The sequence below is a fragment of the Falco naumanni genome, chromosome 19, assembly GCF_017639655.2.
Source record: "Falco naumanni isolate bFalNau1 chromosome 19, bFalNau1.pat, whole genome shotgun sequence".
Lineage (NCBI taxonomy): Eukaryota > Metazoa > Chordata > Aves > Falconiformes > Falconidae > Falco > Falco naumanni.
Window position 1 is genome coordinate 3,777,468 of NC_054072.1, and position 22,732 is coordinate 3,800,199.

The 22,732-nt window shown below is 56.0% G+C and overlaps 1 protein-coding gene across 8 annotated transcripts in view; it reads left to right on the top strand.

The window, feature by feature from the left end:
* Nucleotides 1-22,732, top strand: part of PEBP4 (phosphatidylethanolamine binding protein 4) — an 80,439-nt gene that overhangs the window by 50,007 nt on the left and 7,700 nt on the right. For all 8 annotated transcript variants that reach the window (XM_040618046.1, XM_040618044.1, XM_040618052.1 and 5 more), the window contains one exon: nt 21,670-21,715. In XM_040618046.1, coding sequence (XP_040473980.1) covers nt 21,670-21,715 — 46 coding nt within the window. The remainder of the gene's footprint in view (nt 1-21,669; nt 21,716-22,732) is intronic.

The following is a 22,732-nucleotide window of genomic DNA, read 5'->3' on the forward strand; positions in this document are numbered from 1 at the left end:
CTCGAAGTGAGGGCTTTCGGTTGCCACCGATTAATTAGTGTATTGTAAATGACTCGGAAAGGAGGTGGCCGGTAAATGCGAGAGCAATTAAATCCGCAGCTCCCGCACCCCTCCGACCCGTCTCCCGGTGCATCGATCCTGCTCGGCAGCCTCTGGGGAAGTGATGGGGTGGGCTGAGCTGGGATCACATCCCCTGGCATTGGGAAAAAAAACTTTTCCCAGGCTGAGATCTGCCTCTCCGGGCAGGCACAGCCAGCCGGCTCGCCTCTTCCCAGCAAAATGCAATGGTTTTATTCCCCGCTGTTTCTGAACGAGGGCCGGAACAAGGTAGGAGAGTGAGGAAAACCCTCCGCTGGCTTCCCTTGATGAACTGAGCTAATTTCTCTCTTAATGGTTAGCTACTGAGCTGAATGTGAGGCTTTCCTCCTGCACAGCAAACCCTCTCCCACACACAGACAAATAGGCTGAATATTTAATTGGAATTCCTCACACCTACAGGGTAAAGCCTTGTCAGTAGAAATATAGCCCATCGCCAGCTGGCATCCCCGCACGCCACCCACCTTATCTCTTAAAAAGAAATCCCTCCCCGTCCTCCCCTTCGCCACACACCCACGGGCCCCCCCAACCACTGGAGGATGCTGCCCCCCGCTCCCCGAGGGGCCCTCTCAGGTGATGGGGATGCTCTGGGAAGGTGCCCAGGCCAGACATGATGCCCGTTGCCCATCACCTGCCACACCGCGGAGGCACGACCCTTGCTGGACCAGCCCCAGTGGAGCTGCTGGAGTGAGCCCCCCAGGGATGGTGGGGACCCCAGGGTGACCCCAGGCTGGTGGCAAGGGACCAAAAGCAGCAGAGGGCACTGCTGGTCTGTCCGCCCGCACCTTGCCCTGCCGGTGCCCAAGTGATGAAATGTCAGGCAAAGCATTGCCCAACGCTCCAAGGGCAGACAAGGGGTGCTGGCTGGGATGGGGGGGATGCAAGCCCCCCATTTGAGAGTCCTGGAGCCTTGCAGACAGGAAGGCCACTGTGTCCACTCCTGAAAATGACTCTTCCCTCCCTTCCCCAAGCTGTCCTGGCCAATGTGGGGTGTAACCCTGTGGCATCGAGTACTGCCGCAGACCTGATGGGGATGTGGAGCTGAAGCCCTGCCTGCAAGGTGTCCCCGTCCTGGTGGGCCCTGCACTCCCCCTTGGCTGCAGGTGCTGAGAACCCAGCCCAGAGGAATTGCCTGATTCCCAATCCTGATTTTCCAGGGATGGCTGAAGCTGGCATCTGACACGGGATGAGGAGGGAAGCACCCCGGGGCAAAGGCAGAACATGGCACTGGCCCCGCAGTGGCACCACATGGTTGAAACCCTAACAAACCAGCCAGACCCTTGCCTTTTTTCCTGGAAAAATAAGGGATGGGGCTGTGCATTCCCAGCTGGAGCACATGTGTGTGCACACACGCCGCAGAAAGTCGAGGGTTTGGGGAGCCTGCAGTCGCTGGGTGTGAGAAAGGGCAGAGATAAGCACTGGGCTGCTTGTGAGGGGGATGCTCGAACACGTTTCGGGGTGACCATCCTGACTCTGGACCACCAGGGGATCAGCAGGTTGGTGCTGGGGGTGACAGCAGGTGTTGTTAATGCTTCTGCCCCTTCCCGGGGGTCTGGGAAAGCCCTTCATCCCAGGGTGCAGAGCCAGCTCCAGAGCATCCCTGGGCAGGGAGCTGGGGAGGGGGCAGCCGGGCTCAGCTCCCAGCAAAAGGGCTCTTCCCCAGGGATGTGGAGCTTGCAGTGCCCATAGAGGAGGAGGAGGAGGAGGAAGGCAGCGGGGTCATGACCCCTGGGAGCAGGAAGAGACAACAGCACCATGCGCTGCCTTTTGTGCTGCTAAGGGCGATGCTCGTATGCTCCCTCATCCCCCCAATATCTCCTTCGGTTTCTGACAGCATTGCTCTTTTTTCATCCCTTGTATTTTCCTTCTTTGCTCTTTCTCCCTCACTCCTTTCCCTTGTACCTCTCTCATCCCAGGTTTCAAAGACCCCCCCCTCCATCCCCTGCAGGGACCTGCCACCATCTGCAGTTTTCTTTCCCTTTCTTCTTGGATTTTTATTTTTTTTTTAAAGTTTCCTCGTGTCTTTGTCTTAACGAGCCAGGTTAAATATTCTGTAATCAGTGTAATAATACACCTGGACTCGTTCGCGAGATATCTGCCTTTTGTACTGCGACAGGACATTAATAGTAATTATTCTGCTTTGTAATTGGAGCTTTAAATACTAATTCAAACAGCCAGAGGAAAACCAATTAGTGCTAATTTATCTCTATGTGTTTTGGAGAGCCTGTGTCTGTCATACTGTGAAGAAATAGGTTGGTAATTAGTACAGTTGGGTGGTAGATAGAAGTAATTATCAGATTCTTTCATGTTCTTTAAAGGAAAAAAAAAAAAATCTAAAGGCTGCACGACTCTTCCTTTCCGAGGAAGTTTGCACCATGAAGGAAGGCAGTGCATGGTCCCAGCCAGCTCCAGGCTCGCCTGCTCTTCCCGAGGCTCGGGGCCGGACCGCCTGGGCATCACGTGCTGGACAAGTGATGCCAGACCCGGAGCCGGGATGCTTTGGGCACTGCCAGTGCATCCCAGGCCCCGTGTGCTGGATTTAGCCCGGGCAGGGGCAGGGGGGTGGAGGGGGTGAGTGGGACCGACGCTGCGGGGATGGCAGGGGAGCGGCGGTGACGGCGGTGTCGGTGCGCAGCGTGCTTGGGCCATAATCCTGCCCGTCGGGGTGTACCGTGTGTGTCCATGGAAAGCCATGCATTCCAATCCTACCCCATGCCTTTGAGCCAGACCCTAGGCATTTGAGCCAGACCCTATGCATTTGAGCCATACTCTATGTGTTTGAGCCAGACCTTATGCCTTTGAGCCATACCCTATAGGTGTTTGAGCCATACCCTATATGTGTTTGAGCCATACCCTAGGCATGTGAGCCATACCCTATGCATTTGAGCCATACCCTATGCATTTGAGCCATACTCTATGTGTTTGAGCCAGACCTTATGCCTTTGAGCCATACCCTATACGTGTTTGAGCCAGACTCTATACGTGTTTGAGCCAGACCCTATGCATTTGAGCCATACCCTATGCATTTGAGCCATATCCTATGTGTTTGAGCCAGACCTTATGCCTTTGAGCCATACCCTAGACGTGTTTGAACCATACTCTATGCATTTGAGCCATACCCTGTGCTTTTCAGCTGCACCATATGCATTGTTTGAGCCAGACCCTATATGCATTTGAGCTGAACCCTATATGTATTTGAGCCAGGCCGTATGCTTTTGAGCTGTACCCTATATGCATTTGAGCCGTACGCTATATGCATTTGAGCCAGACCCTATATGCGTTTGAGCTGTACCTTATATGCATTTGATCTATACCCTATATGCCTTTGAGCCAGACCCTATATATGTTTGAACCATACCCTATGGTTTGAGCCTCACCCTATATGTGTTTGAGCCAGACCTTATGCCTTTGAGCCATACCCTATATGTGTTTGAGCCATACCCTATATATGTTTGAACCATACTCTTATGCATTTCAGCCATACCCTACGCTTTTCATCTGTACCATATGCATTTGAGCTGTACCTTATATACGTTTGAGCCAGACCCTATATGCATTTGAGCTGTACCCTATATGCGTTTGATCTATACCCTATATGCATTTGAGCCAGGCCATATGCTTTTGAGCTGTACCCTATATGCATTTGAGCTGTACCCTATATGCATTTGAGCCAGACCCTATATGCATTTGAGCTGTACCCTATATGCGTTTGATCTATACCCTATATGCATTTGAGCCAGATCCTATGCTTTTGAGCTGTAGCCTATGCTTTTGGGCTGTACCCTATGCATTTGAGCCAGACCCTATACATTTGAACCATAACCCTTGTTTACGAATCCTAGTCTGTGCATTTGAGCTGTACCTTATGCATTGCACGCAGACCCTATGCATTTGAGCTGTAACCTATATGTCTGAGCCACACCTTGTGCATTTTAGCCATACCCTATGCATCTGAGCCAGACCCTATGCATTTGAGCTGTACCCTATGCATTTGAGCCAGACCCTGTGCTTTTGGGCTGTACCCTATATGCATTTGAGCCAGACTCTATCTATGCTTTTGGGCTGTATGTACCCTGTATGCGTTTGAGCCAGACCCTATGCATTTGAGGCATACCATATATGCGTTTGAGCCAGACCCTATGCATTTGAGCCGTAGGCCACGTGTTTGACCCATACTTTGTGTGTTTGAGCCAGACCCTATGTGTTTAAACCCAAACCTATGCATTCGAATCCTACCCTATGGATATGAGTGCTACCCTATGCATTTGAGCCATACTCCGTGTTTATGGAACCTATGCTGTGCATTTGAGGCATACCCTACGCGTCTGACCCATACCTTGTGTCAGAGCCAGACCCTATGCATTCAAGCCAGACCTTGTGTATTATATACCATACCCTATGCATTTAGGGGGACGTTGGCGGTGGCCAAACAGCCGCTGTCCCCATCGTCCCTGTCCCCGTCACCTCCTGGTACTCTCGCCTGGCTGCCCAGGAGGCACCAGCAGGTTCCTCGAGGATGCTGGACCCTGCCACATGCTGCTCTTTTATTTTTATTTTTTTTTTTCCCACTTCTTGGATAAGAGGATCTCGAGGTTTTCTATGCAAGGAGGATTTGGTTTGTGGTTACTTCGATCTGCCCCCCGTGTTGCGCTATTCAAAAAATAAATAATGCATGGAGTAGTTGTTCGCCCCATCAGGATGGCGGGCTGAGCCAGACCAGGAGTGCAGCAGGATCTGCAGGAATTCGTTAATGGCCCATTCTGTATTTCCTTTTCTCTCTAAAAACCCAATGGAGTTACCTTGGTAATAATAAAGTGCACGATTCCAGGAGGGAGGGAACAGATTCTTATTTTGATTAAATGGATTTCTCCTCCTCCCCTCCTTGCCCCTTTTATTCCTGCCAATTTAAAATTTTTGTTTAGGGGGGAAAAAAAATATAAGCAAATGCTAATGATGGAAAAAAGCACATTTTTTCAAGGGAGGGGAGAAAATGCCATTGGAAGTCTTCTATGTGAAGAGATGCCGGGGGGCACGATATATCAAAGAAAATATAATACACCCAGGTTAAAACTAATGATTGCCATATAATTAGATGTGAACCATTGTGCTATAAATGTGTATTCTTCAGCGTGCTGTGATTTTACTGTAAAAGAGAGAGAGAGTGAGCGCGAGAGAGAGCGCGCAAGAGAAAGAAAGACAGAAAAACACAGAACCCAGCAACATACTATAAAAAGCACTCTGTTGACTTTTCTGCTGTTTAGTATTCCTTGCCCGTACTCCCCCGGGAGTATGTAATTAGTGCTTTATGAAGAGTGCATTTAAAGCAGTTTAATATTCACCTCATTCAGTCTGAAACAATGTGATCACTGCTTAGACAAATCACTGCTCCTTACTGACATCCTCTGTCAGTACATTACCTCTGAAAAGACCTTTCAAGAGGCTTGGATGTTAATTAGTTGTCTATCATGTATAAACAGAGCAGTGAGCAGAAGGGCTGCACCAGGCCAAAGACACAGAGGGAAATACTGGAAATACTTTTTTTTTTTTTTCTTTTTTTTTCTTCTTCCCCCTTTAATGAAAATTCCTGGCTTTCTCATCCCCCGCTCCCCAGTTTGCTGGCGCTTCACGCGGTTTTGCATGGCCTGGAGTAGAGCCTGGGTTTCCCTGCCACTGGGTGCCCTCCCAGGGATGCTGAGCCAGCCTGGCCCCGTGGCTCTTTGCCACCCCAGCTCTGCAGGCAGGGTGCTGCTGGACCCCAGCCGGCCCACAGAGCATCCTCTGCTTTGACTGGGCACCTGCTGGGCTGCCCTGCATCCCCCCCCCCCCCGCAAAGCGTAAGCATCCCAGCCCTGCATCCCTGTGCTACATCCCAGCCCTGCATCCTAATCCTGCATCCCAGCCCTGCATCCCTGTGCCACATCCCAGCCCTGCATCTCAACCCCACATCCCAGTGCTAGATCCCAGCCTTGCATCCCAACCCTGAATCCCAGTGCTAGATCCCAACCCTGCATCCTAGTGCTAGATCCCAGCCTTGCATCCCAACCCTGCATCCCAACCCTGTATCCCAACCCCGAATCCCAGTGCTAGATCCCAACCCTGCATCCTAGTGCTAGATCCCAACCCTCCATCCCCATTCTGCATCCTTGCCCTGCATCCCCATCCTGCATCCCAACCCCGCATCCCAAACCCGTATCCCAGTGCTACATCCCAGCCCTGTATCCCAGTCCTGTATCCCATCCCACATCCCGCAGGTACCCTCCCAAGCAGCCAGGGATGTGCAGCTGAATTCCGCTCGGCTGCTGAGCCCTGCGTTGCTGCTCCCTTCGGAAGCGTGCCGCTGCCATGCCTTGTTGAACATGGATGCTCCCGGCCTCACGAGCTGGCTGAGCCGCTCAGTGGGACCAGGGAGGGGACCCCCAATCTCACATGGCAGCACCTCGCCACGGTTAGGGCTATTCCCACCGGCATGTGGGCATGGCTGGGGATGGGGCCAGGCACCTGCCAGCTCAGGAAGGTGCTTTAATCCCGGCACTGACACCGGTTTAGTGACTGAACACGCTGAACTAGCGCTTCTGCACCTATAAAATGTGGTTACTGACACCCACCCACTTTCCTAACATGCTTGGAAATGAATGGATGGGAAATACTATGGGAAAAGGAAGTATTGCTATTTAAAACGGAGTTTAGCTTAGCACGGTGGCTTTACCCAGGGCAAAGCCCAACTGGTTTGCTGTGGTGCTTGCTTTATTGACGCTGATAAGCAGCTCTGGCTGGAAGGGATGCGCTGACTGTCACAACCCTCCTCCACGGCACTGGCATGGGGGGGTGAGGGATGCAGGAGCGGGTGGGAAACCTGGCTTAGGCACGCTTATTGCACCCCGAAGTGGCTCCTTAGCCGTTCAAATGGACTTTTTTCCATTTTCCATTGCTGGACCATATTGGCCCCGGGTAAAATGTCTGGCAGATGACGGCAGCTGCCTCACCCTGCCTGCCCCTGGCTTTATCTTCTCAGGGAAATCCAGCAGATTGTGGGCAGCACCGGGCCCTGCTGTGCATCCCCCGTCCCCCACCCAGCCGCACACCTGCAGGATGCTGCCCACACTGCCCGTGGGCTGCCAGCGCCGAGCCCTCCTCCCCCGGGGCAGCTTGAACCCCTTGTGCATCCCTGCATCCCCTCGTGTCCCCAGTGTCCCCCCCAGTGTCCCCCCATGTCCCCTCACTGGGTGCAGCGGCTGCAAGGTGGATGCAAGTCGCCATCCTGGGAGCTGGTCCTGGCTCTGCTCGTGGCTCCTCAAGCCTGGCCTCTGTGGCAGGGCTGGAGGACCGGGAGCCTTGGGAATCCTATTACCAGCCTCCATCTGGCAGCCCCCGTTTGCTCACCCGGGTGCTCGTGAGCCAAATCCAGCAAATCCAACACTTCCCGGGGCTGAGGCAGCCGCTCGCTCCCCCACGGAGGTGTTTAAGGGGCAGGTGAGGTCCGACGCTGTCTTGTCCCTCTGACAAGCAGCAGACACAGCCTGTTGCTCACTCTGCTGCTGGGAGCAACTGCCAAGGCTTGAAACCACGGGTGTTTTGGGGGGAGATCCCCCTGCACCCCATGGCAGGGCTCCCTGTGCCTGCATCCCCATGTACGGCCCTGCACCATGGTGGGGACCCACCGAGCATCCCCATGGGATGCCTTCCTGAGCCTCCCTTCCTTGCCTGACCACCGAGCAGCAGCTCCACACCCTCCGGCTTGGGGTTTTTCCCCCCTTTCTCTCCCTTTTCCAGCAGTTTGTTTCTCTGGCTCTCTTAGTCACGAAGGTGAGGCACTGACACAGACACAGACATCAAAAACAAGAGGTGATGAAACGCTGGGAATAATTAAGTTGCACTAAATCACTGGGCCCCGATGGCACGCTGCCAAAGCGCTGAGGAAACTGGAGCACGAAGGAGCTGAGTTATTATTAATAATCACCAGCGCCCTCGTGAACAACAACCTATTTTGCACCTCTCTGTACCAAAGGAGTAGGGGGGGAGCAGCCGGCTGTAGGGACCGGGATGGGGAGAGGACCATCAGTGTGGGGGACAGAGCAGGGGACCAGACCCCCAGGTCTCCTTCCCGCTGGCTCTGCCGGTGCATGGCGCTGCACATCCCACCATGTGTGGGCATATGTGGGGCCGGATCCATCCCGGGGACATCGGCACCGGCCGGGCTGGGCTGGCCATGCTGCAGGCAGCCCAGGACCAGAGCAAGTCTGCTCCCGCCGCGCATCCTCCACGCAACCCTGAGCCTTACGTAAGGGCAGCCTTATCCGCCTGCCATCAGGGCTCATCCTCGCACCGGGCTACAAGCAAGAGCTCAAGAGCTCCAGTTCCCAGTGTGTGGGTGAGCCTGCTAGCCCCAGGCTGGGCATTGCACACCTCCTGCACCTCTGCCTGGCCTTGCTTGCATGAGGCATGCAACAGGCTGCGATTGCCTGCCGCGCAACACCTGATCGGCAGCTGATAGCGGGCCAGAGCGCAGCCGGCGTAGCCCTGGCTTTGCAGAGTGTTTGGGACACGTTTCCCCTGTGTCATTCCAGGTTTTCACCCTTCAAAGCTCTCAGGGAGGTGCTGCGGGGTGTGCAGGACTTGCTGCCTTCGCTGCTCTGCAGCCCCCTCCGGGTCTCACCTCAGCCACATGCTCTAAGGGCTGAGGGAAGCCCCCCAGCACCCATTGCTGGCAGAGGTGCTGCTGGAAGGGATGCTCCAGCTCCCACAAACCTTCCTGCTGCTTTTTGGGGGGACAAAAAGAGACTTTAGTGCAAAGAGTCCTATTTCCAGTGAACGCTGAATCAATGGCTTTACGTTGCGTGGCAGGGCAAGGCTTGTTTTAGGGTTTTATCACACTTGGCTCCATCTCCGCAGGAGCCGAGGCAGGCTCTCTGCAGGATTTGGGGTTGATTTCGGGTGCCACATGGCTGGGGGCAAAGCCTGGGCCCCAGCTTCCACTGCCGTTCCCACCAGCACATGTTTCATCAGGGGAACTGTCCCGACCTGGTCAAAATCCTCCCTGGCGGGGTAAACCCAACGGTGTCGAAATTTCAGAGAGCTGTAAATCTAATGTGTTTGTAAAACCTTTAAAGCTCTGTCTGCAACACGCAGGTAAACCTTTAATTCCCTGACAATACAGAGCTAACTCCCAGCGAAATCCTTAATTCTTGCACGCCGTGGTCCTGTGAATTCGGTTCCGCAGCCCGGGTCTCGCCTGCAGTCAACAGCATCGCTGCAGCATCCGCGCCCTTCGGATGCGGTCTGCATGCTCCCGGTGGAGAAATCCCCTAAACCAGCAGTGCCCAAAGTCCTGGTGCTTTTAATTCAGTTGAGCAGAATCTTTGAAACACCTTTTACTTCTCTTTAAAACAGGGATAACGACAGGTCCCGCATCCCGGCAGTGCCCTGCGCCTGCCCTGAGGTTGCAGAGTGCAGGGGGATGGGGAGGCAGGGATGGAGCCACCCAAACCCCGTGTCCCGGCTGTAGGCCAGCCCCCCCTTCCTCTAAAACAGCTGAAAACCTTTCCAGCCAATGCGACATGTCAGAATGAGCCCATTGCCTGCTCCGGCAGGTGCTGCGAGGCTCATGAAGCATCGCCAGCATCCGCTGAAAGACTTTCCCTTCGGATCCAGCCGGAGCCGATCCCCACGCGATAGGGAGAGGGTGCAGCTGCAGAAAGACCCAGGCGGTGGGGATGCCGAGTGAGCCCGACGGGTTTGGGAACTCATCAGCATAATGATGACAGCGCTGGTGATTGCTCCACGCGTTGTACAACGCGGGTCCCAGCCGCTGGGAGAATGTTTCCCAACCTGGAGAAACCTGTACAAACGACCACCCTTTCTTAAGCAATTTTCCTGACTCAAGATCCCACCCCGAGTCAGCGGGAGATGGCTCTCTGCTGCCTCTTACAAAACATCTCCATCCAAACAGGTTTCCCCATTAATCCCTCTTCCAGAGATTTTCCCCCCCACCACCTCTTCATTTTTTGGGTGACCATGGGTGCTGTTGGCTCTTTGGGAGGGTGTTTGGTGTCGGGCCACGGTGCTGAGTTGACATGGCTTGGCTCTCCTCGGCTGGGGGGCTGAGGCCACCCACGGCATCAAGCACAAATGAGCCAGAATTGTGCCCTTTATAGGAAAGACTTTCTGGAGGCAAGAGGGAAGGGAATGGCTCCTCTGGGAACTGGGCAAATCCAGGTGAGACACAGGGAGAGATTGTCCAGCATTGCCAGGGGATGCTCAGCCCTTTTTTTTTTTTTATTAGTGGCTCAAATATTGACCTGGAGCAAATCCGGAGGGCAACACCGTGTTCACCTCCCCTGGATTTACGGCAGATTTCTAAGGAGTGAATACTTTTATAGATGAATGAAAAGCCGCTGATTTATTTCACTGCTCAGTAAATGGTCCTGGTGGGCTAAATCCCACCCGTAACACACCCTGAACTGTCTACGGAAACACCCACAGTGGCTTCTAACCTGTTCAAGACGCTCCTAATTTTTTTTTTTTCCCTCTTGGGGATGACCCGCCACCACTTTGCACGCATCCTGCTGGGCTCTGCCACCGGGTGCCAGCAGGCAAAGGGTTACGCAGCCCCATCTGCTCGGCTCCCCATTTCACAAGGGCGGGTTTGGAGTTTTACTACAAGTTTCAGACAATGAAGGTGTGTCTGCGCTCAGTGCCTGGTTTGCCCGTTGTGTAGGCGTCGGGTTCAGCGCCGTCTTGTCAACACTTGAATATGTTGAGCATCACTCACGGGGCATTCTGTAAGAAACCTATTAAGTTAATTACCGAGGCTCGGGGTGTGTGTGTGTGTGTGTGTGTGTGTGTGTGTGTATGAGAGCGAGCGTGAGCGCCTCTCCTGTAAAAATTTGGCTTTCTTCGTTGCAAGACACTTCTGATGCAAGCCCCAGCTTCTTGGTATGATGACATCTTGTCTGCTGCTGTAACTGATACAGGGCTCGCATCGTGCTGCTTGCAAGCCAGAGAGGCTGTGAGCCGGTTGTGGGGTCAGGTCCCCCCCGCCAAGCCTGCTGCAGGGACCCCCACCCCAACACAGAGACCTGCTTGTAGGCTGGGGAGGAGTTCGGATGTAGCTGGGTCCTAAACCTGTGGGGTTTGAACTGAAAGCAGGCTGTGCTGCCTGTGTGGGGCCAGCTCAAGCATCCCTGTAGGTAACAGCAGCTCCTGCAGTCGCCGTATATCCTTCCTGCTCCAGCCGAGTACTTGGGAAAATGCAGCTTTGGCCCCTTAGTTTGGGAAGAGGGCTGGGAAGGGACCTTTTGGTCTTTATATTTGCACCGCCACCCGCAAATAACCCGAAATAATCAGGGCTGGAGGTGGGGAGCTATTCTTGTTGGGGCTGGAGGGGGGAATGTCCCAGCCTCAGGTGGCAGGAAAGCATGGTTTGTGCAAGGAGATGGTGCAGAAAGAGCCCCGGGTAGCACCAATGGATATCCCTGGGGGAACACCCCCCCCTGCTCCTCCTCTCTCCCGGCTTCTCCACCACCTCCACATCCCGCTGGACAAGGAGCCGTGGGTCTGAGCCCCAGCCCGGGTGCGAGCGGGGCTGTTTGAGCGATGCTGAAATGCAGCGAGCAGCAGCACGTGGCTGCGCTGCCCGGCCCCAGCCCCACCATCGCCTCTTGGCTTTCCCCATGTGCTCGCCCAGCTGGGCTGAAACGGGGCCACCGCACGCCGCGCCGCCCCCAAAATATGTCAAAAATGAGTTTTCCCTTTCTGGAGCCCAAGCCAGGGGAGGGAGCAGGGTGAGTGCTGGCTCCCAAGGTGGTTTTTTTTGGGAGGTGCACGGGGCATTGCATAAACAGCCCCTGGCGCTTGCATGTGCCCCAGGTAGGGCAGCTCGGCCCCCTCCTTCCCGCTCCGAGAGCATCCCACGGGAGCCCGGATCCGGTGGACTTTTATGGAAGAAAGGGAAGTCCATGGCACCGCCGGAGCAGCCTTGGCAGCGAAGCACTGAGCACCCGCCAGCCGTGCAGTAAAGCAGCACCGCTGCCGTTAACCCCTCATCCTCGGGACGGGCAATGCCAGATCTCTGCCTGTACCACTCCGGCTCCCAGGCAGCTGCTGCCTGCTGGGGGGCATGTCTGCGGGGGGGTCAGCAACCCCAGTGTGGGTCTGCCTTGAGGCGGGGGCTATAGGATGCTCAGCAGCAAAAAGCGCTGGCGAGAAGGCGTGCCTGGCTCTTTCTCATCATCTAAATCAATGCAAAGGGCTCGTCAGCATCCCAAAGCGCTCATCCTGCAAGAACCGCCCCCCCTTCCCCCCAAAAAATAGCACGCAGGAGGGAAGCAGGAGGGAGAACTTGCGCTGCTCCAGCAAAGGATGTTTCCTGTTGGAGTTTCTCCCGTCCCAGGGGCAGCTCTGGACTCTCCCTCCGAGTGCTGCCAAGTCCCACTGTCAGGAAGCAGCTTGGGGGGGGGGGGGGGGGGAGGGGGGGAGGTGGACGGCGAGGCCGAGCCCACGGCAGCCCGGATGCGCTGGCGGGGGCCAGACAGCCAGTTCCCCTCCCAGCGAGTCCCAGCCGGGGGTGTCGTCATCAGATGCAAAGGGGATGCTATTTGGCCAACGGAAGGAGGAAAAACAACAACAACCAAAAATTAAAGAAAAAAAAAAAAAAATCAAAAAAATCAACCCCCAACCCCACGCTCCTTCCCCAGTGCTCCCATCAGATTAACAAAGCCGAAATAGCCAAGTTGGCCCAGAGCGGTAGCAGGGCTGGCACGCGCGGGCTTTGATCCACCCCCGCACCCAGGAAGGTGGCTGGGCCGGGGATCAGACACCCCAGGGAGGAGGAATTTGCAGGGGAGGTTTGCAGCGTGTGCGTGCACCCACGGCCGCTCTCCAGCCCCGAGGTGCCCCCCCCTGCTTGGCTGCCAGGGTGGGATGCAGCATCCCTGGAGCATCTGGGGGTGTGATGCGCACAGCATCCTGCCTCCCAGCCCACCGGGGTGGTACTCATGGCTGGGTATCATCCCCCAAAATCTGGGCTCAACACCCCCTTCCCAGGTTTCATGCTCTGGGCTCTCAACCCCAGCTGTTGTTAGTGCATCCACATGGACCCGGCCTCTGCATCGTGTCAGCAGTACAAAAACCCACTCTGAAGTGCAGGACCACCCCGGAGAGGCGGGAGGGGATGCTTCTTTTGGGATTGCTGGGAACCATCAGGTTCTTCTGTGCTCCTAAAGCCTTGCAGCACCGTCCGAGGTGCCAGGGCTATATTTTCATCCATAAAAGCCTCCCATCACGTCTAAGAGTAGCCATGGTGGGCCCTGTGCACCGAGCATCACTGCCTCCAGCACCCCCTGGGCTCCTGCCCTCCTCCCCTTGGACCAGACTGATGCTGAGAGCATTTCCACCAGCCTGGTTGTGCCTCGCAGAGGGACGTGCGGTTCACGCACGAGAGGTTCAAGCCCACGTGCCCCACAGATGTGTTTATTACTGTTTACTACTGCTTGGATGGTGGCAGTGCTGGCAACGTGCTGGCACTTTGCAGCCACCGAAGCCAATATATTCCCATCCCCAAAGGCAAAGCAGCTGGCAGTCTCCCCGTGGGCATATCCTCAGGGCTGTCCTGCGCCTGGCCCTACAGGAAGGTTTCAATGCAGGCTCCGCTCTCGTCCACACAGAATCGGGCTACAAGGCCTTTAAATGACTGAATTAGGCAAAATTTGGTGTTTCTCCAAGAATCTACCGGAAATCTGCTGCTGGAAAAGCAAGCTCATCTTAAAGCTACACGCACGCAGAGCAAACAAGTTTTCCACTCTGAAGAACTGTAGAGACTTGGGATGGAAAAGACCTTCTCAGTCCTACCCAGCCCTTTTTCTGGCCAGTTCAAGCTTGTTCCCTACTTTGAAATCTTGGGGGCTTTGCTCATGGCTTTGAAACCTCTCCTAGTGCACCTTTCTCTGGCGTTTTTGCAGTGTTTTGAGGATGCCCCAGCAGAGCTGGGAGTATTGGGGGCATCGAGGGGCACCTGCCCCCCAGCTCCATGGGCTGAGGTGGGGGCAGATCCCAGTGGACCTCCTGGAGAAGGACCAGGCTTGTGCCAAAGCCCAGCGCAGCTGCGCGGAGCGATGCAGGTGTGGTCCAGCGGCTGCTGGGAAAATCGGTGTTGCAAGCGGCGTGTTTTGAGCGGTGCCACCCTGCCACAGTGAGCAAAAACTCGGCGAGGTGCAAAAACCGCCCTTCCCCTTCTGCCCCCCGCACCTGAGCCATCCTCAGGCCTTCCTCCTCCTCCTCTTCCTCCTCCAAACCCAGCTCCACTTCCCGCCCCAGCAATGCAGCATCAGTCATTATCCCACCGGCACTGAGGAGGCAGGGGATACTGACGGGGGGTCTGGGTTGGATTGCCTGTGGGATGAAGCCCACCCCAGCCCTCCCCTCTGCAGAGCAGCACCGGGCCAGTGGGTCAGGGTGACTCATCCAGCAGCCAGCTCCGCCGTGAGCTCGCCCGCAATTGCAACACCGCGGGGATATTAAATCCAGCCAGCCGCAGAGCCCGGCATCCATGCAGCTTCCTAACACGCCCCTGGGGTTGCTATCAACATCCCTGTTGTTCTTAGCAATCGCATCCATCATTTATCATCCCGGTTTACAACAGAGGCCCAGGGGCTGGGAGACGGGGTGTAACCGTGCAGGACGCGATTGCAACGCTCTCCGAAAGGGTCTTTGGGGTGCACCAGGTGGCAGCCCCCCCCCCCCCCCCCCCCCCCCCCATGTGCCGCTGCCTGCCCGCTGCTGCTCTGCCTTTCAGCCACCGCGAACGAAAGCAAGGCAGGGACGGTGTAGACAGCAATCAGAGCATGTACAGCCTTTTCCATAACCTGCTTGAAATCGTCTTCTTATTCAGCCGGTGCAATTTGCTCACTTAAACAAACCCTGACGCTTCTCTGCCACGGACCCGGGAGAGAAGGGGTAGCAGGAAAACTCCTTCATGCATTTTTTTTTTTGGCAAGGCAGCCAGCCTCGACACCCAGATCCATCACTTATACCCACGCTGTGAGTGTCCTGGCAAAGCCACATCTCACCTGCCCTCCTGCAGCCCCTTGGCTGCTCATCTGGGGCCAGAGCCCAGCATCCTGCATCCCATTCCCCCTATCCCAGCGCTACTCTCTGCCTCTATAATACAACAGACATTTTAAAAAACAACACAAAACCTCCTTTTTCAACAGAGGCTGAAGTTTCAAAACCATCCAAGTGTCATCACGGCCTCCACCCCACTGGCTTGGACCCCTCACCTAGATCGTTAGGGAAAGGTGCAGATAGGCAAAGCGTGTGTGCCAGCAACGCCTAAACCAGGCAGGTATCTGTCGCTCGCTGGAAATCCACCCAGCAGAGCCTCCCTCTTTTGAAATGGGATGTTCTGGCACTGGAAACACCAGCCTTGAGATTCTAGGAGGGAGGCAGGAGCCCAGCGAAGGTCTCTGCAACGTGCGGATCCTGAATGGTTCAAGTTATTAAAGGCAGCATTTTGTCTCTGCTGCTTTCCTGCTCCTAGATTAAAAAACCTTGCAAAGAGCCAAACACCGAGGTGATTTATGTTTATTTTGCTTACTTAATAACCCTACAGCATGTCCTTCCCTGGGGCATAAGGGTGTATCAGACAAGCATTAATTTAAATTACAACCGTGCCCGATATTTATTTTTTAATATATTTTTATGGTAGCCTTCCCCTTTTATAGCGATCTAGAAGAAAAGCCAGGCCACGCCAAGAAGCTGTAATCGCTACCTAATAACCCTAAAAGCAATCGGGGTAAATCGTCAGCGATGCTGACCCCGGAGAGCTGGAGCAGAGGCTGTCAGAGCGGTGACATCCCAGCGTGGCCATCCCATCCTGCTCCAACCCGAGCAGAGCGGTGCATCCCTCAGGGACCAAGGGTGGCAACGGGACCCCTCAAGCTGCTTCTTCTCCTTGGGGACCCCCGGGGACTCCAAGTGAGCTTTCCCAGGGGCTCGAATGAGCCCCAGTTTATTTTGGGGGGGTCAGGCTGGGTAGTACGTTGGTGTATATTTGTGCAGCACCATCTCTTTGGCGGTGAGTGCCCACTGAGAAACAGCGTCCTGGCGTGATGCTGCTATGAAACACCCGGCTTCGGTGCTTGTAGCTGTGTCAGTCCACAAACAGGCAGATCCACCGGCTGTGCGGTACCGATCCACCCGGATTTAGCTTTTCCACCCGCCGAGGTTCTGGATCTGCCTTAAGAAATGCACCTTTTCAACTCTTTCCGTGCCCGCGTGTAGCTGGGATGTAGTTTATCAAACTTCCATGTGCAGACTGACAATGAACAAGGCAAATATCACCCGGAATGGTGCAACTCCAGGAGATTTAAAGGGAATTAAAATAATGGGCTTGGGTTCTGGGTGACGGGGGATTAGCAGCCAAAGCTGGGGTGATGGCATGTATCTGGCCCCGTGTAGCTCGGCAGGTCCCCAGGGACACGGTGCTGGACCGTGCGCTGCCAGAGCCTGCCGAGAGGAGCAGGAGGCTCTGGAGCAGCAGATTAATCTCCTGTCATTTGCACACACGAAAAGCAAAGCAGCTGGACAATTAAGAGCCAGGCAGAAAGTTAGGCTGGAGGCGTGGGGTATCCATCTTTCGGTGGTGGTGAGATGCTGGGGATCATTTCTGCCTCAGGTCCAGGGTCACCTGTGCCACATCTCCAGCTGCATCAAGGGAGTGAAACTGGCTCCAAGCAAAAGCCCAGGGCCCTGAGTCATCCCGAGGATCCGGGAACTGGGGCTACGGGGAAGCACCAGAGAGCAGGAGGCTGAGGATAACATCTGGGGTTGGGAAAGCTGGTCTGGTTCCAGCGGGAAGGAGAGGTTTCTCTGGATTTGGGACACGATGGGATCCGGCTCTGGGTGCTCTGCTGGGCTCCGGCGTGGGTTTATCTGCGGCGTCGGGGATGCAGCCCCCAGCCTCTCTGCAGCAAGGTGACCGTGGTTCTCCCAGCTTGGGGCTGAGCACATGGAGACGAAGCAGGAGAGTGCTCAGGCACCCCTGGGACATGCCAGGGAGCAGCAGGAGGGGTGCAGGGAACTGCATCACAAGGGCTGGGAAGTCAAAAGCACGTGTGGGGTGTCAGGGCATCCGTAATCCTCAATTTCCCGGCTTCCCTCCTGATTTTCCTGCTCAGCCGGTGTGGTGGGCAGGCTGGGCAGCCAGAGTGTGCATGGTATACCATGCTGATACCGGCTGGCTCTGCTGCGATGCCAAAAATTGCAACCTTGTTACAGCCAAACCCCTGCATTTCTAGTGCAGAAAGTGGGGAGGGGGCTCTGCTCTCCTCCGAAGTGTGCGGGTGCAGCGGGTGCAGAGGTGGGTTTGGGCATACGGGGCCATCCCAGGCCGGGGATGCTGGGGAGCATCCTTGCTCCCCACAAGCCCCCATTGCCCTGAGCCCATGGGGTCTCTTCCCACCATCGCCTGCTCTAAGTCATTCGCAGCCCTGGGAATCCACTGTTAAATCACTGTTCTGGTAATACAGTAGCTGGGAAAGACCCTTCCCCACCGTGCCCTTCCCCTCCTGGCGCACAGGCATCTCTCTAGCAAGTGGTGACATCCCCACCTCGGTGCGATCTTCTTCCACGAACTCCTTCCATGTCTTTCCCTGTATTTTCTCTTTCTAATTCCTTTCCCGATGGAAAGAACACAACGATTCAGTGGCATAACAACACTGGCATAACGGGATGTGACATTTATCATAAAAACAGAATTTGCATGGTAGGAGCTGACAGTCTCCTTCGGGCATGAAACCGCAGCTTGACGGTGTTCGGGAAAGCAAGGGTGGTCGTGGAGCTGTGCCGGCAGGGAGAGGGTCGGCGTGGCGTGGGCGAGCCGGGGCGGATCGGGACCATCCCATGCCCCAGCGCAGGGATCGGCGTGGAAGTGAACTAAAATGCAAACGGGCAGCTGAGCTGGGAAATGCCAGAGTTTGGGAGTGCTGGGAGCTCGCCGGGCCCTGCCCTGCTCTCTCATGGCCTCCCTCCATGCCGAAATAATTGGAGGGAGAGTTTCTCTTGGACCGGTTCTTTTTTTCTCACATGCTTTTTGTTGGAAAGCAGGATGAGCCTGAACGTTTCTGGGGGCTGGGGTGGGAGCGATCCTCACCACTGGTCCTGGCTTTGGTGGAGAGGAGGAAAAACCGAAGTGTGCACCTTCCCTGCAAGGACAGGGTTGAACAGATCCGTATCCAGCTGCAATTAGCATCTTGTACCTTTATTTTATGTTCAAGCCTCCGCTCCTCTTGCAGGAGGCTGGATTGCCATCACACCGGCTCTGCCCTTCCCGGGATGCTCCCCTGCGCTCCCAAGAGCCAATTCATAAATCCTGACCTCATTATAAAGATCACAGAAAGAGAGAATAACAAATCTGGGCTCCTGGCTGTGCCGGCTTTGAAGCCGCCTTCCCCCCGTCAAGCTAGCGTGCCGTAAGCGAGCAGCGCAGGAGGAGCCCTGTTTGTTTGGGGATTAACTTCCCCACTTGGCTAATTGTTGGTTAATCGTATCAGCACGCTGCCAGGCCGGCACCTCGACCACTGCCCCATGGTACGTGCCCCCCAGCACCCGGATGGGTCCCATGGGGTCCCTAGGGTCCCCGGGGCCGGGCTGGGGCATGCTCCTGGCGAGGCGGCGGCAGCCCAGCCCCGCTCTGCTGCACAGCCCTGGGTCCCATCCGTCATCTGTTTGTCCTGGTCCCCTGCCAGCGATTGTGCCGATTCCCACACCCACTTTCCATAACCCTCCGTCCTCGCCCGGGCGAATCGCTGGCGCGCTCGCCACCTATCCCTTTCCCCTCCTCTCTGATGGGATCAGACACGTTCTGGAGAAGGGGAAGAAAGGAAAGGGGGAAAAAAAAAAAAAAAAAAAAGATCAAGAGGAAAACAAAATGTGACTCACTGCCTTCTTAATTTATTTGTATTTATTTATTCCCCGCCGCCCTACGCTGCGACGTGCAGCAGGCAACACCGGAGGGCTGGCCACAATCTGCCGGTGTGGCCCGTGTCTGGCTTGGCAAAGGGCTGTCAGGAATGGGGGGGGGAATAATTTTCTCCACTCTTTTGGCCAAGGAAAAGAGCACAGAGAGGAGCTCCTGGCACAGAAATTGTGTGGCACAGATTTTTAAAGCTGTCCAGGTCTCCGCGCAAACACCCCAGCAGCATCCCGTGCCCCACGAGCACTTGACACCACACAGCACAGACCGGAGGGTGGAAATATCCAATTCCACCTCCTACACTTGTGTCCTCGGTGGGGGAAAGAGAGAAAGAGAAGATAAAAGGCTGGGAAGCTCAAATGGTGTCATTAGGAACTATTAATGCTCTCATAAAAGGGCATTAATAAACACGGCAGCTCATCAGCGTCCATTAGCTCTGCTCGTGGCAGGGATCTTCAGGGGCCGCCGGCGTGCGATGCTCCCCTCGCCCTTGCTGGCATTTCAACAGAGGAGCAATGAGCTGGAGGGGGGGTTGATTCCTCTCTCCATTGCCCCCACACTAGCAAAAACCCATTCCCCAGCTGCAGGTCCCCTCATCCCCCGGGGAGGCAGCAGGACCTGCACGCCCAACCCTGCCATCCCCTCCCGCAGTTTGCTCCCTTGCTTCCAGAATAGCTGTTTACTATTAAAAAAAAAAAAAAAAATAGAAAGAAAGAAAGAAAAAAGGCAGGGTTTACAGTGCTCGTCCCTACTTTCTCCCTCCCGCCCTCTTCCTGTTCTCGCCTCTTAAAAGGAGCTTTATCCTTTGACTCTCCCATCCCCCGGGCTAGCCAGAACCCACTGCATCTCAGGACGAGCAGGCAACCCACATCAGCAGGCAGGAAAACAGGGAGGAGGCCCAGCCTCTCCCGATAAGCCCATGGCAAAGCCAGGAATAGCAGCGAGGTCCCCGCACGGGAGCAGCCCTACCAGGAGCAGAAAAAAGCTTCGGTCCCTGCCTTTGAAGAGCGAGGGCTGGCAGCCAGCCCGGCCGCATGGCGAGCTTGGGGTTTGCTACAAGCTGCCTCTGCCAGTTTGGCCCCGCAGCCCAGAGCGGCACAGCTGGGGGAGCAGGCACAGCTGGAGGGGCTGGGCACGCACGGCTGGGTAGGGCAGATGTGCACATCTGGGTGGAGGAGGCACGGGGATCGTCTGGGCTGAGCGGGCATGCACGTGCAGGTGGGCTGGTGATGCGCAGCTGGATGGAGCGAGCATGGCGTGCACATCTGGGCGGGTTGTGCTCGCACATCTGGGCAGACTCGGCAGGGAGAGAGCAGCCAGTGCAACCCCACGGCCTCGCGTGCCCCCCTGGCACACCCCCGGGTGCTTCTCCCCCCGGCAGCCTGCGTGCTGCCTTCCCCTCCCGCCGTGAGCCAAGGCATTCAAACGTGCCAGTCGCTGCCCAAAATCTTAGTCATCACCTCTCTGTCATCGGGATATTTTCAGCTCTGGCTGCCAAGGTGGCGAGCCAACGTCGGGGAGCTGATAGCCAGGGACCGGAGCGGGCACTCGGCTTGTCAGTGACCTTTGCTGAGCCACAGGCAGCTCGCAGGAGGCTGTCACAGCCGTGACTCAGTGCAAAGCAGGTTTCTTTTTGGAGAAAGCAAAGCTTTGATCCCAAAGAGCCGGGGAACCGACCATGTTCCCTGCGTGCACTTTTGCTTGCAGTTATCTGATACATCTTTTTTTCGGGGTAATAACTCCCAGGGCAGGTTGGGACGGAGGAGCCCTGGCAGCGGCGCGTGTGTGGGCAGGACTGGAATAACGGGTGCTGTAGGAGAGGATTTACAAGCGCTGGCGGCGGCATCGGTGGGAGGTGGGGGCCGGCCAGGAATAGCACAGCAGGTCAGAGGTGATGTGGCATGTGCAGGGCCAGGATGCGGCCGAAGCTCCCACCGTTGTCCCTTTGCCATTAATCCAGTCCTGGTGGGATGCTCAGCGCTCTCGGCAAAGCCTCCCTCCTCCAGGGCAGCATCCCAGGCCAGGGATGGAGAGCCAAGCCTGCCGGGTGGTGGGGTTTACTTGCCAGGCAGGAGTTTTGGTTGAGAGCAAATCCACCATGATGGAGCGAAGTTTTGCCGTGGGAACGCTGGTGCAAATTGCCACCATCCTCCGCTGCTGGCCACTTCCCAGCCAGCACGGTTCACCCTTCCCAAATACCCATGTGCCAGGCAGCACCGAGGCTTGTAACGGGGATAGTGTGGCTTTCCCGGTGTGCAACAGCCTGGATCACTGGTCCAGATCACCAGATCACTGATGGTCCCCGTCTGTGGGTGACAGCGTGGTGCCAGCACCTCCTGTGCTCCAGGGCACCATGCCTGGAGCCTGTAAATCCCAAACAACTAAGGAAAGCCCCCAACATGCTCCTTCCCACTCCCCCAGGCCCAGCCATGTCCCCCGGAAAGGTTTGCTCCCTAAAGACCTTTGCAAGGAAAAAAAACCCACCCAAAATGTTGGAAAACAAATCACTGGGGAGAAGCGGGTGCAGCTGGGGGGTGTCCATCCCCGCCATGTCTTTCTCCTGAGGGTCCCGGTAGCACCTCACCCCACTTTTCTTGTCCTTTCAGGGTGCAGATCTGCGGACTGGGGACATCCAAGGGCGCGTGCTGACGGGTGAGTGCAGCCCCCGCCGTGGGGAGGGGGTCTCCTGCAGCCCAGGCTGGGAGCTGTGAGGAGGCGGTGGCAGAGCTGGCAGTGCCCGGCAGGGACTAGCACGGAGGGACACGAGGGAGGGACATGAGGGGCTCCCGCAGGGTGCAGCTGGGCGCTGTCTGAAATAGGAGCCACTTTTTCTCTTATTTTTCTAGAGGCAAAAGTGGTTAAAAAACTCCCCAGCAGCTGGATGAGCTCCAAACCAGTGCAAAAAGGGGGCGGAGGGGGGGAAATAACAATCAAAAAGAAAAACACAAGATAAAAGCGGGTGAATCCCAACAACTTCTGTGATGTTGCACGAACAAAGACTTTCAGTTCAGAACAGGCCAGACGCGGCTCATAGAGTTTACACCCCAAGGGAGCGGGGGAGAGGGGCCAGGGGCTCACCCAGCTGCAGGTGAACAAGTCCTGGAGGGGCTTGTCTTGTCCCTCAGCATCACATCCTCCCATCCCCCCCCAAGGGTGAGGGACGGCTGCCAGCACCCTGCATTGGGGGTCTCTCCCCAGGGATGTCCCTCTCCCAGGGACGACCAGCCAGTGCTGATGCCCCTGTGCCTCGCACCAGCTGCAGACCCCACATCTGGGCAGCTGTGCGCTGCTGGCTCCCACTTAGGCTGGGTTAAGGGCATGCATGCATGCATGCAGCACAGCGTGCACCCAGGGATGTGCCCACCTGCGCACTGAACATCTGCAGCAAGGTGAGGAAACAACCCCAGCCATCCAGCATCTGAGAACCCTCTGCTTCGACCGCAAGAGCACCCTCCTCCACCAAAGCTGGGTGCTGGAGGACCTCAATGCCCGGCAGCTGGAGCCCAGCCAGTGATGTGCCAGGCACCCCAGACCCCACGGGGCAGCTGGGAGGGTGAGAGGTGCCACGCACTGGTGGGGTGCTGGGGGTCTCAGGCTTGTCCCCCTCAGCATGGCCATACCCAAGGGATGCTGCACCCAGCGGAGGGGGGTGGGGAGGGGGCACAGTGG